The sequence below is a fragment of the Balaenoptera acutorostrata genome, chromosome 5 (genome assembly GCF_949987535.1).
Source record: "Balaenoptera acutorostrata chromosome 5, mBalAcu1.1, whole genome shotgun sequence".
Taxonomy (NCBI): Eukaryota; Metazoa; Chordata; class Mammalia; order Artiodactyla; family Balaenopteridae; genus Balaenoptera; species Balaenoptera acutorostrata.
The window spans coordinates 121,813,867-121,828,908 of NC_080068.1; the positions used below are offsets into that span (position 1 = coordinate 121,813,867).

The 15,042-nt window shown below is 42.6% G+C and overlaps 1 protein-coding gene and 1 long non-coding RNA gene across 2 annotated transcripts in view; both read right to left on the minus strand.

Moving 5' to 3' along the window:
- SEC24D (SEC24 homolog D, COPII coat complex component) overlaps nucleotides 1-7,186 on the minus strand; it is a 113,137-nt gene extending 105,951 nt beyond the window's left edge. The window contains exons 1-2 of the mRNA XM_007172423.2: nucleotides 6,937-7,186; nucleotides 4,576-4,734 (exon numbers count right to left, since the gene is read on the minus strand). Coding sequence (XP_007172485.2) covers nucleotides 4,576-4,693 — 118 coding nt within the window. The 5' untranslated portion in view covers nucleotides 4,694-4,734; nucleotides 6,937-7,186. The remainder of the gene's footprint in view (nucleotides 1-4,575; nucleotides 4,735-6,936) is intronic.
- A 6,163-nt stretch (nucleotides 7,187-13,349) lies between these two features.
- LOC130708198 (uncharacterized) overlaps nucleotides 13,350-15,042 on the minus strand; it is a 30,703-nt gene continuing 29,010 nt past the window's right edge. The window contains exon 3 of the long non-coding RNA XR_009008287.1: nucleotides 13,350-13,447. This is a non-coding gene — a long non-coding RNA (uncharacterized LOC130708198). The remainder of the gene's footprint in view (nucleotides 13,448-15,042) is intronic.

A 15,042-nucleotide genomic window follows, 5' to 3' on the forward strand; every position in this document is an offset into this window, starting at 1 on the left:
ACTACCTTACTCAATACAAACCTCTTTCTGCTAGACTGGCTTCTGTTATTGGCAAAAGAACCCCGACCAAAACAACATCACAGAAAAGCATATCTTGGATTTGGCCCTGGATCTGACAAACTAAAACCAAATTTAAAAACCATTTGTTAAAAAAAAAAAAAGTTTATCTAAGATAAACAAAGATAAACTCCCTATTATATGGGCAGAACTGTAATGACTATTGTTCCTGAGGCACTGTGCCTGGTGCTGTACCTACATAAGCTCACTATTTATCAGAAGCCTCACCACCCCCAGAGCCGCCAGCCCCAGTTCCAGGACATCAGCAGTTCTTGCCCCTCAGCCTCCAGACCAGTGGTCCTCAGCCAAGGGCGACGTTGCTCCTGAAGGGACAACAGGCAGTGTCTAGGACTTCTGGTTGCCAGGGCTTGGGGCCGGGGGGTGGGGGAGGAGAGGGAGCATTGGTATCTACTAATAATGGGCAGAAGCCACAGACGCTGCTGAAGCCCCTACAATGCACAGCACAGCCTCCCACAGCAAAGAACTAGCTGGCCCCAAATGTCAACAGCGCTGAGGGCAAGAAACCTTGCTCCAGAAAGCAGTGTGCCCACTCCGATTCCTTCTCCACGCTCCTCCTAATGCGGAGTGTAACTGAACAATATACACGGGATCGTGACCCTTCCCAGCTTACAATGCTTCAGCGGCACCCCACGGCCCTTAGAATAAAGCCTAAACAAAGTCTTAGTGGCCCCACTTTCCACTTCAGGCATCTCTCACTGCTCACACTCTATCCCTCAGCCATGGTAAATCTCTTGCAGGTCCTCAGAAGTGGCACCTCCCCAACCCCAAGCAAGCTGCCTCCCTACCTGGCCAACTCTCACTCATCTTTCAGGTCTTTCCTTCCAGGAAGATTCCCTTCACCTGTAAGCCTCGGTTAGGTGCACCCACTGTGTGCTTCCAGCCCACCTCTACCTCCTTAAGGTGGTGCTTCCCCCGCACTGTCATTGTCAATTTCCTTCATGCATGTCCTGCCAGACAAGTAAGTACTGTAAGGACAGAGATTAGGTCCATTTTATTCACTGTTGTATCTCCACAAGTATTTTGCTCAGTCAATAAATCTGTTATATTTGTTATTATATAGCACTAGCATTACACAATAGGCACAAATGGCAATATGCTATGTAAGAAATTCAAACCAAGACTTAGCACTGGCCAGATCTACAGTAAAATAGATATTTCAAGGAACCACAGCTAAGTTGCCTGTGTCTGTCACAAAAAAAAAAAAAAACAAAAGGATCACCAAAAGGCTAGAAAAGAAGGCACGTGATGACCAAAGACTAAGAGATCTAAGCTCATTCAGCACAGAGAAATAGAGGCTAGGGTAATTTAGTGACCGCCTTAAATCATTAAACAAAGACACCATAATTTACAGAAAGGTACGTATACAGAGTCTGATAGCCTGGTATCCATCTGAGAATTGAATAAGGAGAAAGAGGTTTAAATTAAAGCACGAAGGATTTAATCCAACAAAGACAGTTTTTTTTATTATTGGTAAACACCTGAGTGTTTTGCTGATGAAAGCAGCAGCTGGTCATTCACTCATTCATTGAACATACATTGAATGAAGACCTTCTCTGCTCAGGCACATCTATTATACACAGTGTGGTAAATTGTAGTGAGGCTGCACAGGTGTTACAGAACACAGGAGAAGAGGATTTACAAATAAGCTTGAGGACAAATAGTGGTCAGAAATGCCTGCAAGCACCACAGGTGAACTGAGTCTGAAGGGGGAGTGTGAGGTATGCCCTGCTGGGAGGAAGAACATAGAGGCACGGATTGGCTTTCTGGTGGTCCCGGAAAGGTCTGAAGCAAAAGAAAGTCAGAATTAGATCTGCAGACTATAAGAGTCCCTCCAGCACAGGGCTGAATGTTTGGAGAAAGGCAGTACTGGAGAGAGGGATAATGGTTAAGAGACCATGTTAGTAATCCAGGCGAGAGGTGGATGGCTGGAACAAGAATAGTGACAACAGGATAGAAAGGAGGAAGTAGGTAGAAAAGACATTTACGATTACCCCAGAAGAATTTGGATTAGAGAAGGTAAAAGGAAGAGATTTTTTTTTTAAACAGTGAAACTTTCTAATTTAGGTAGCTGAATGAATGATAGCTGCCGGGTGACATACAGAATATCAGAAAAAAAATAGGTTTTATAAAAAAAATACTGAATTATTTTGGACGTGATGAGTTTGATATACCTATGTAAACAGGTGGGCAATTGAAAATACAGATTTGGAGTTTAGGAGAGACATCTGAACTGGAGAAATAGATCTGAGAGACTAGTACTTTATATGGAACGATACCGTTAAGGGAAAAAAATCTATAGAGTGAGAGGAAAAGAGGGGTGGAGATAGAAGAAAGAAGGAGAAACAGCACTGCTTAAGGGTCATGTAGAGGGGTGGGAACTCCTTAGAAGATGTCCAGAAACCCACCAAGAAAAATAACAAAAGAATAGTGTCATTGAAACCAAAGGAGAAAAGAGTTTTGTACAAACAAGAGCAGTAAACGGTGTCAAATTCAAAACAGGACAGGAGAGCGTCTACTGCATTTGGCAACAGGAGGCCACCAATGACTCCGGTGGGAGAAGGGGAAGGGTGGATGGGGCCCAAGCTACGGAGTGGAGACCACACTGAGCCATGGAGGGGCTGCAAGGCAAGGATGGAGAGTGAGTGAAGTGAGTACTTGTTTAAGAAGATGGCTGTGGGGCTTCCCTGGTGGCGCAGTGGTTGAGAGTCTGCCTGCTAATGCAGGGGACGCGGGTTCGAGCCCTGGTCTGGGAAGATCCCACATGCCGCGGAGCGGCTGGGCCCGTGAGCCACAATTGCTGAGCCTGCGCGTCTGGAGCCTGTGCCCCGCGACGGGAGGGGCCGCGATGGAGAGAGGCCCGCGCACCGCGATGAAGAGCGGTCCCCGCACCGCGATGAAGAGTGGCCCCCGCTTGCCGCAACTGGAGAAAGCCCTCGCACGAACCGAGGACCCAACACAGCCAAAAATAAATAAATAAATAAATAAAATCAAGTAAAAAAAAAAAACTTTAAAAAAAAAAAAAAAAGAAGATGGCTGTGAAGACAGGTAGGAAAAGTGAATAATACTGAATGTTATACTTAGGTGTGTATTAGAGTTTGTTGTTTGTTTTCTTGAGGGACTGGGGCATGAATCTTGGCTACACCACCAGCTCTGTGACCTTGGATAAATCATTGTATACCAGACATTCAGTTTTCTTAGCTGCAAAATAGGGCTAATAATGTCCTGAGTAGCACCGCATGAAGATTAAAGAAGATAATACACGTAAATCTTTTAGGACCAGTTTTTTGATACATGGAAAGCATGCAAAAAAGAGAAATTTTAAATTATCATTATATATAAATGCTGAGCGGGAATGAACCACCGGACAGAAAGAAACCAGAGAAAGATGGGTTAAATGGTTCCTACAGGATCCAGACCTAGAAATGTTATGGGGAGGACTGGTCCTGGACAAGAGGAGGATGCCTCATCTGGAGGTTTTTAAAAATTATGGGCAGACTAAGTCATCAGAGTGACTTCCCACAGGAAATTCACAGTCTCACAGCATCTTCTACAGCAAACTGTGCGTGGCTGCTACCACCAAGCCTCCCTAGAGGCTTTCCTCACCCCTGGCTGACTCTGCACTCCATACATGCTACTCAACACAGCCGGGATCCTACATACCTGAGTCAGTCCTAGTGAACCCCAAGAGGCACTCACTGAGTTATACACAGCCCATTTCCACCAAGGATTTGAACTGAATTCCTCAGAAGTCCCAAGAACTGTCTTACACAAATATTTTTAGGGAATCTGGGATCATCAGAACTGAAACAAGCTGTTATTAGCCTCACTTCTGATGCTGAAACTTGGTCCCTCAGAGAAGCCCCTTGATAATAGGAGGTGACTTCATCGTGTCACCTGCCATCAGAGCAATGGCAATCCCACTCCATTACTCCTTTTTCTCCCACCTCTGCTCCAAAGCCAAGATTCCCTGCTGGGTACCATATTTTAAGGCAACCAATATTATTCAATAATGATTTCAAAGCAAGGCCATGTTTTTCTTGTTATGATCATCACTGAGTAATCTTTTGCATACAAATCTAATGATATTTTTCCAATATCAACATACGTATATATTTAATATACATATATTTAGTATATAGTGTGTGTGTGTGTGTGTGTGTGTGTATATATATATATATATATACACACATAATTTGTGGGGTTTTTTTAGTGTTTACAATAACCTCACACCACTGACTAATAGCAAGAGCAAGTCTAACAGTAAAAACAAAACACTCAGCAAGTGTCTTTGTTTTCATCTATATTTTAAAAACAAACTCGTTCTGGTCCATGCAATAACCAAACTAATGAGGTAGGCTTTTCCAAATAATCCTATAATCTCAAGCCATTGCATCATCTATAATGACCATTCGACTCTTCCAAAGCTGTTTCAGAACATCTTATGTCTCTGAGGCTGAGATTCAATAATCACATATGGGTCAAAATAATGCACTTTACCTGGTGGAGAACCTGCGTGAGATGGGTCCCCATAGTGCCCATAATGCGGTGGAGAAAGGCCTATTCCAGGCTGGGACTGAGAATAAGGAGGTGTAGCCACATAGCCTTGTTGACTCATTATAAAAATATCATTCCAAGGAACAGTTCTATAAAAGAATCCTGCAACAGATAAAAGAAATTGTTAACAAGAGGGTTTGAGTCACTTAATGTTATTAAAAATATAAACACTGTTAATAAATGTTTATGATGGTTTGAGGAAAGGTACAATTATCAGGTGCATGAGACAGCTTCATATCATACAATATATCATATCACTACCCCCTAAAAAGGCTCTAACCATAGCTCTGTGGAAATTAGCAACTCACTTCTATAGCCCTAGGTAAATTCTCAGGCATGAAATCCTGAATAACAGCTGCCAACCACTTTTTCATCGTTAAGACTAAACTGTTTCACAGAGAGTCTCTCATAACGTATCTACTATTTTGGTGCCTTTGGTTTCCACAGCCCCGTTAGAGCACAGAGCATGTCACTGGCAATAATCACCTTGTCATTCAATTGACTGACCAGCAGAACTGCCAGTAGTCTGCAATCAGATGTTTTGACTTGTGTCAGTTTAGTGCTATCCTAATTAGTCATTTTAATCAGGCAGTTAGGATAAAGAGAAATCAAAAGTTCAACAAATACAGCAGAAGATAAGTTGATAATGGACTGACTTTATGAGTCATATATTGATGAAGCCAGGTGGCAGCCTACAACTATTTGAGAGTTGTCAGTGGTTTCTCGGTCAAAGATGACAGACTTTCTTTCTGATTTAAATATCATACCTCTAAGAACATATGCACATATATTTAAGAAACTAAGGAAAAAAGTCCAATTGCATATGTGTTTAGGCACACACACACACACACACACACACACACACAACTCACAAATACAACAGATCCATCTTGATTCTACTCAGACCCCAAACATCAATTTGTTTTAAATTTGTCATTTTCTCCAAGTTTCATAAATAAGAGACATTTCATAGAACAATTCTTAAAAAAGAATGTATAATTGAAAAAGCTCTGAGTCCTGGCAAGAGAAGTGGGTTTACACTACAAAGCTGCCAATACTTAGCTGTGTGACATGGAATAAGCTGAAGAACCTCTCTGGGCATCAGTTCCCTCTTACAAAATAAAGCTTCTAAAAGCCTTTCCAGATATAAAACAATGATTCTACGATTTCTCTCCAGTTTCTTCACCCAGCAAAGGAATATTCTTCCTTTTGTTATTTTATGATGTTACCTTTTAAGCTAAAAGTTCAGTGCAACCTTCTAAGGTCTGAAATCTATATTCAGGAAACTGCATTCTTCATTTGGTTTCGTTTTCATATTAAACTCTAAGACTCCAAAATTAAAGCAACGAAGTAAAAATATTATAAGATCACTTTCTTCTCCTTGGAAAGGGAGATCTAAAGAAAGGAGAGATAGGCCTGCTGGTCCACTGTGTTACTGACAATGTATTTTCCCTCCTCCCACTTAGCGGAGAGAGACGTGGCAGCCTGAGCTTTGGTCAAGCTCATCCAACCAAGCGCATTTAGGAAGTCAGCAGGAACACACCTACGTAGCAGCCTGTTGCTGAGTGACAGAAAGGAAAGGCAGGGATGTTCACTCCAAAGGGCAGGAAGCAGTCGGGTCCCTCTTAACTGGTCCTGGCAGGAATTTGCTTCCCCACGCAATCCAGTTTGCCACGTCAAACTTCCTCACACGGAGCCCCAAGTTACAGAAACCTGACTCAGCTTCAAGAGGCAACATGGCAGAAAGCCACTTGGCACGAGCAGACCGAGGTTCAAAATCTGGGGAGCTTCAAGCCCAGGACAACCCCCAGTCCGCTGTCACTCGACCATTCCAGCCAAGATGCAATCTCACCCTGGGCCAAGTTTGGATTTGGACAAATCAATTTCACTATCAGGCTGTCCCGAAGCTTGAAGATACAGCTGCTAATATTACTATGAGAATTTCCAACATTCCCTTCCTCCAAAGAAGGGGAAATTAAGTTGATACGGAGATAAGAAAACCGCTGGCAGTGACACTGGAACAACGTGGCTACTGAGGGCCGTAATCAGGGAGTTAGTTCCAGCATATCCCCAGACACAAAGATGGGGCGGGTAAAAAATGCCCACGCCCACCCACCCCACCCCCATTATTAAACTGCACGAAGGGGCTAAAGGAGCAAAGTAGGAGGTCTCCTCCGCTGCCCTGCCACAGGTGAGCATCCAGCCTCTGCCCACCCCCGACCCCAGTCCGGGCACCGTACCCCACTCCAGCTGTGCCTGGGGAGGAGTCCCGCCGGAGCGCAGCTAGGCTGGGCGAGGCATTACCTGGTCGGCTCCCGCACGACGCCGGGCTTCCGAGAGCCTGCGCTCTGCTCCCAGTGCCGGTTTTCCCCGGTGACCCAGCTCCCGCGGCGGCCGCTGCTCCCGCCGTGCCTCGCCTCGGGCCGGTGTCCCCACAAGCTGGTCTCGCTCGCGGAGTTGCAGCTGGGCTGGGAACTGCCACGTCAAACACTCTCCCGGCTGCGCGCCCCCGGCACCCGGGCTCTGACCAGCGGCTGCGCTCCAGCCGGCGCACGCGCACAAACGCCGGCAGGGCGGGGCCTGAGGCGGCGCCCGCCACCCAGCGCGGCACGCGTATTGGCCGCGCGTCCTCCCTTTTTTTTGTCCTTTCGCCCCTTCCTGTCCGTCTTGTTTGCCTGTTCCTTTCCCTCCAACAGGTCAAAGATTTTAATGCTGTTGCTGAATCAGAGCAACATTTTCACCGTGGAGCCCCGTAGGAAGGAGGGAGTTTGTATTGAGGGTTCATTCATTCTTTCATTCAACAGGTTGCAGATTCGGCTGTTCATTCATTACATATTACTTGAGTAACTAGGATATTTCAGGTACTGCACTGCCGATACCGGAAGGTACACGCTTCCTGGATCTCGAAGAGATTACAGTCTAAAGGCGAATCTGGCACGTGTACACGGGCAACTTGATGACGTACTCGTGCGATGCACTAGAGAGGAAGGAACGCCCAAGGCAGCTGTCAGCGCGGCGCAAAAAGGGAGGAAAGGATGTCCCACCTGAAAAGTATGGGAAGACGTGTCTTCACTGAAGCTAGAATTGCTAGATTTCTGTGTATTTCTTCAACGAATGTCTACATATTCGTTGTCTGTAAAGTAGGATGACTGATCCCACCCCAAAACAGGGATCGCTACATGTATAAGCACCCAACGTTTAGCTCACTGTACTGTGAGAAACAGCTGAGAAAGAAAGGCGACCTATGTGGGACCTGGAACTTGACCTCTCTCTCTAGCCTTAAAAATCAGGACCATCCGGCTGCTTTCTCACAACGCCCCACTGCTAAATAGAAAGTCCTTCAGACAACCCGAGGTTTGGTATAACTACCACTTTGTTCAAACTTAGAAAAGTAAAACCAGACCAGTGTTTTGTTTTCAGAACACACTTTCTTCTGGGGCACAAGAAAGTGAAAGCTACTTGACAGATTCCTTTAGCGATGAAATGCCTAGGTATTAGTAAAAACTTACATGAGGATGACGCTTCTGCTGAAATGCTCCATGAGTTTTGCAGGCATTTTATGTTGTTCCAGGGTAGTGAAGACTAATGTTCCCTTTCCCCATGTTACTTTTGTAAGATGTTAAGGTGTGATGCCCTGCCCACGTCCAGTTCAACACTGGTCAGGTATGAAAATCTGCAATGAAAATTTGGTTTTAAATTTGTTTCTTATATTCTCAATATGATGGAAATATTTGATGGAGTTTAGGAAGCTTTGCCTTGTTGAAGCAGCACAACTTGTAAGAGCAATTTAAAAAAAAAGTTTTCATATCACAGCCATGACACAATGTAGGAGAGAGTAGAGTCACTTGGAAATAGGAAGTGATGACTTCGTTAGCTTGTAGCTCCTGTAAAACCATTAAATTTGAATTAGTACATTTGTTCTCTCTCCTTACTCAGGGCACCAGGACAAACAACTTGTGCTTTCAGTTCTAAGACTGTTTTTAATTCCTAAATGTTTAAAGCTGGGAGGGATTTTAGAGAGATGGATATTCAACTCAATATTCAGTGAGGTCTGAGTTCAACCCAATCATTTTATAGTTTAATAAACTGAGGTTCAGGAAATTAAAATGACTTACTAGTCTTAGAGTCACTTGGAAGTCATGCCTTCTGATTCTAATTCCAAAGTTCTTTTCATCTCATATTTTTTTTCTTTTTGATATTACTCTAATTTGCTATTCTCTATTAACTGGTTCTGCCTTCTTCTCCTGTTACTGCTTTATATTCAAGCTTTCAAATAACTAAAATATTAATTAACCACACAATTCCACCAGTGATTGGAGTTACTAATCAGAAATCTCTTTTTCTGATGACATGGAACTCTGGTTTCAGTCCTGCTTCCCTTTTTGTGGCCCCCAATACCCATCCCTTAAGTGACTAACTTCTTACCTTATTCCTGTGGTTGGGTCCCTGAACTTCGTAAGACCTGAGGGTCAGCCTGGATTCCCAGCCCTCCTGCGTCTGACCTGAGCTCTTTCCACCTGAGGTCAGCTGCTGATATTCCATATGTAATTAACTTGGTCGCCCTGGTAACCATATCCTAATTGAAAGGTGAGGTCACAGGGAATGCCCGTGTGCTGGGGTTCTGTGTTCTTAGGGTCTTTCTGTTCTAACTTTAAAAGGAAAAGAAAGAAGAGAGTCAACTCCGCAAAGACTATACAGAAAGAAGGAATTTCCTGACAATACTCAGGGTTCTGTCTGATAGGTGGCCTTTGGAAAGTCAGAATTGTGATGCTCTAAGCATTTACATAACTTAAGAGGTTTCTAATTACAAAGCTACAGTTTGAAGAAGCTTTATATTTAAAAAAAAAAAACTGAAATGGCCAAGATTTGGACTATGTTAAATACATGGAAGCACAGTAAATTAGGCCAAGTTAAGTGGGGCTAGGGGAGAGGGTACATGGTAGGCTGAGTAGCAGCCAATAACAGTAACAATAGAGTTCAGGTGTTCATCAAGGCCCAACACCAAGGTGTTTCTGGAATTACTTTTTTACAAATAACAGCTTTATTGAGATATAATTAACAATCAGCCATTTAAAGTATACAATCCAATGTTTTTTAGCATGTTCACAGAGTTGTATAGCCATCACCACAATCAATTTTAGAACTTTTTCATCCCTCCTCAATAAACTCTATCCATTGGTATAGTCACTCCCCTTTCCCCCCTACCTTCCTCATTCCACAGCCCTAGGCAACCACTGATTTACTTTCTGTCTATAGATTTGCTTATTCTGTACATTTCATATAAATGGAATCATACAATACGTGGTCCTTTGTAATGATCCTTTTACAAGTTCATGTTGTAGTATGTATCAGTATTTCTCTCCTTTTTATTGCCAAATAATATTCCATTGTGTGGATATAGCACATTTCATTTATCTACTCATCAGTTGATGGGCATTTAGGTTGCTTCCCCCTTCTGGCTATTATGAATAATGCTGCCATGAACACTTATGTACAAGTTTTTGTTTGGATTCATGTTTTCATTTCTCTCGGGAATTTAATTCCCAAATCAAATAAAAAATGTACTTAAAAAAAAAACCCAGACAGTCTGGCTCCAAAGGCTGTGCTCTTAGCAACTATGCAATATTGTCACTCTGTATGAAATTTTATTTTTAAAATAAAATATGCAATGTCAAACCACAAAAAAAAACAAATTAAAATTGAAATCAGTTGAGAATATAACTCACCAAAGCTGATTCAAGAAGAAACAGAAAAGAAGTTAAACACAGAGCTACCATATGACCCAGTACTTTCACTCCTAGGGAGAATTACTTTTTGAGTATCTCAGTATATTGCTCTGAGTGTGCTACATCACTTAGGGCTTTGGCCACAGAGTGGGCAGTATGACGTCGCACTGCCAAACCAGTTGACTCAGGTTTGAATCCTGACACTATCACTCACTACTAGCTATGTGAGTTTTATTTATGTAACAAGTATTTATTAAGCACCCACTATAAGCTGGATACTATTCTAAGTGCCGTGGATACAAAGTCAGATGTGATATCGCTCTGGCTGTTAAAAGTTCATGGAATAGTATAGGGCTGGGCAAACTACGAAACCTGGCCCACCTGCCTGTTTTTGTAAAGCCTGTGAGCTGAGAATGATTTTTACATTTTTAAGTGGTTGAAAAAATCAAAAGAAGAATAATACTTTGTGACACATGCAAATTATATGAAATTCAAATTTCAGTGTCCATAAATAAAGTTTTATTGGAACACAGCCATACTTTTCATTAACATACTCTGTGGTTGCTTTTGCACTGCAATGGCAGAGTTGAGTAGTTGTGACAGAGACCACAAAGCCCACAAAATCTGAAATATATACTACCTGGCCCTTTACGGAAAAAGCTTGCCAACCCCTGGTCTGGGGGGACCTACAATTCTAGTTCAGTGGATTAGCATTCTGTGAGAAGATCCAGGTTGCCACAGGAAAATGTAAGAAGGGACACTTAGCCCAGACTTGAAACGTGAGAGCTATCTCCCGGTAGAGGGAGTGTGTTCCCTGTCTAAACCTCAGCATCCTCATCTATAAAAGTGGGAGTAATAGTAACCTCAAAGATTGTTCTGGGTATTAAATGAGATAATGCAGATAAAGCACTTAGTACAGTGTTTGGCACATAATAAGTGTTCAGTGATGTTTTGGTGCCATGATCATAACCATCATTATTAATAGCATATTTGTGACAATTGAATGTAAGTAGATAAAGTCTAAGGATGAAACCCCAGGGAACCCCACAATGGGTGCAGCTTCTAAGCTTACTAACCTTGGCTCACTTGTACATGTCGGATACATTCTTGTCATTGTGATCATGAACGTTAAAGGATATAAAATAAATGAAGTGCTATGGAATAAGGTGAAATAGAGCAGGGTAAGGAGGATTGGGAATGCTGAGTTGGCGGTGGATAGTATTAAATGGTGTAATTAAGTGATTATAGTATTACATAGGGTAGTTAGGGTAGGGTTCTAAGGGGGCCCTGGATGCGGTTCACTCAGATCTCCTTTCAAGATAACTTGCTTCAAGGAATGTAAGGGGCTGACAGCTTTCAGTTGTTATGCCTTTGGGCTTGCTAGGGCATTCATCCCAAAGCAAATGCCCTCTCAGCAGTTCCAAGCCAATGGCTGAGTATGGTGGAATACTAAAGTCACAGTATTTCTGTCCAACATGGGACCCCTCTGTAAGAAACCTTTCCTCTGGGGTTCCCATTGCCCTGGCCAAGACTTGCTCAGAGAGCTGCAGTGCAATTTGAGGCTCGTCCTACCCAATCCTCCCACCTCCTCCACTTCTTTCCACAGGTGTCAGATCTGCATGCCACCTGCAGCCTTTCTCTCCTGCTCCTGTTCCCTCTTTTATATTCTTCACATGTGTTTTCCCCAATAACTCTCTTGTACAGCTAATTCCACATTGGTGACTGCTTTTCGGGGGGCCTGAATTGATACAGCATCGCAAGGTGTGATCTGAACAAAGCCTTGAAGGAGGTCATGGAGGCAGCCATGCAGATTACCTGGGGGCCTGGCATTCCATGCAGAAGGGAGAGCGCTCCGGAGTCCCCGTGTTAAGAAGGAAGGTGCCTGGCATGCTCCAGGAGGAGGAGACCGGCAAGGGAGGAGCCTAGGGAGTGAGGGAAAATTGTAGGACAGAAGGGCAAAGAGGGGAAGGAGACGGTATACAATCCTTTAGGCCATTTTAAAAGAGTTTGATTTTTTTTTTTAAACATCTTTATTGAAGTATAATTACCTTACAATGGTGTGTTAGCTTCTGCTTTATAACAAAGTGAATCAGTTATACATATACAATATGTTCCCATTTCTCCTCCCTCTTGCATCTCCCTCCCTCCCACCCTCCCCATCCCACCCCTCTAGGTGGTCACAAAGCACCAAGCTGATCTCCCTGTGCTATGAGGCTGCTTCCCACTAGTTATCTGTTTTACATTTGGTAGTGTATATATGTCCATGACAATCTCTTACCCTGTCACATCTCACCCCACCCCCTCCCCATATCCTCAAGTCCATTCTCTAGTAGGTCTGTGTCTTTATTCTGATTTTTTAAAGGGGTCATTTCAAGTTTTGAACTGAAGAATGGTAGGATCTGATTTGCTTTTCAATTTTTCTTTTACTTATATGCGAGGCGGCTTCTCTTCACAGAGAATCTGGTGTTCAGAAAACATTTATTTTACAGAGTCTCAGTGAGATTTTAGGCCTCAGAAATTTATCCTTCACTCATTTGGTTTCCCATAAGTTTTCTCGGTGCTGGCTAAGGTTTGAGGAGGAACAGCAAATGTAGCTTTAGGACCTACTATAAAAGTAGGAGGAAAACTGAGTCATGACGGCTGCACGGCCATAGTTCTGTATTCATAGCTCACCCCTTACTCATACCAACTTCCTGGTGACTTGAAAGGTTTTCCAGTTGATGAAGTAAATGAGATAAGACTCAGTGTTTTTCTTGCACTGACTTTCTTGATCTAAGCAAAAAAGTCAGGAGAACAGGCGCTTAAGAGGTGAATGAAACCCAATTTTTATGTAACAAAGTGCTTATAAGGAAGGTACTCTCACCTTCATAATATTGAAAGCTTATTATGTGATATTCTATCACAATCTTGCTATTAAGATTGAATTGAGAAATAAAAAGCAGCTGATAATTCACTAAAATAGGAAGAAGTAGAAATGGTACTCACAACTTAATTGAAGTCAGGGCTTGAATATATGATCATTAACAAGAAGAAATGATTTTCCTTTGATTCCTTCCTCGAATCCACTTACTTTGATAAGTGGAAAATACCTAGAAAAATAATGCAAAATATATTTGCAAATATTTAAATAATGCAAAATAATGCAATTCTATATTGTTAATTATAAATTAAAATATCAGAAATTTAGATTTTGGAATATTATATTTGAGACAGAGACTGCTAATTTTTCTGGGATACTATCCATTCTTCTGAGTTTCAGCTGGTGTGTGATTGATTACTCAGCCAAAGACAGCAGCCCTAGCCTTCTTTACAACTGGTTTTCATTCTGTGATGCACTGACCAGAGTGGAAATTACGTGTGCAACTTCTTTGTCTCATCTTTAGAGTTTCCATCCCAATTCTCTCACCTTCCTGCAAGCTGAGATGTAGACATGGTAGCGATCAAGGCAAATTAGCCATCTAGATGAGGACAATTCTCTAGGGGTGATGACAAGAAATAAGATGAAAGGAACTCTGGTCCCTGGATAGCTCCATGAAACTCATGTCTACCTCTGAGCTGTTATATGAGAGAAAAATAAACTCTAGTTTGAGCCAGTGATTTTGGGTGGAGGAGGGACCTCTTACAACAAATAATTATATATTTTAAATTAGTATATTCAAAAAAAAATAAGTAATACCTGTCAATTGTACATTGAATATACTAATTTAAAATATATAGGGGCTTCCCTGGTGGCGCAGTGGTTGAGAGTCTGCCTGCCCATGCAGGGGACATGGGTTCGAGCCCTGGTCTGGGAAGATCCCACATGCCGCGGAGCAACTGGGCCTGTGAGCCACAATTACTGAGCCTGCGCGTCTGGAGCCTGTGCTCCACAACGGGAGAGGCCGCGATAGTGAGAGGCCCGCACACCGCGATGAAGAGTGGCCCCCGCTTGCCGCAACTAGAGAAAGCCCTCGCACAGAAACGAAGACCCAACACAGCCATAAATAAAATAAATAAATAAAAATTTAAAAATATATATATAAAATATATATATATATAATTATACTAGTCACAGTAAATCTATCATAAACAACAGATCAGCATATATACTAGAATAACAAGAGTACTATGGATAAGACTGAATTAACCAAATATGAGAAAATGTATAGACAGTTTGGTGATTCTATTGCTTTGATGGAGTCTAGCATTAAAACCATACCCTGATGGGTAAGGGTGGAGTTTTCTTTTGAAGGGAGCAGATGTTTCTATCATTAATCAAAATGGATTGTGTTTTATTGGCCAAGAACTAAGGTGATTTTCTGGACTGAGGAAGGAGAGGGTTCCCTCTCCCCTTCTCCTAGATCTAAATGTTCAGTCTAGACTTAGAGACACAGAGAAGTCTGCCACTATGCCAGTTGGGGAGTAGGTCTGGAGAGCTCATCCTGGCCACAAATGTCCTGTGTTGGTGGCAACAGTAAGAGCAGAAGCCCATTTCCTCTGGAGCACCCTGCAGCCTCTATGAGCACTTCTGAGCCCCATTCATCTCCACAAACAGGCATTGAGAGCAATTGTTTAGAGGTGAGTAGGGCAGGGTTCCTTCTCACTTTGGCTCTGATGAATCGGAAGCCTTAATATTGTTAAGAAGTCAGTTCTTCCCAAATTCATCTGTAGATTCTATGCAACCTGAATCAAAATCCCAGCAAGG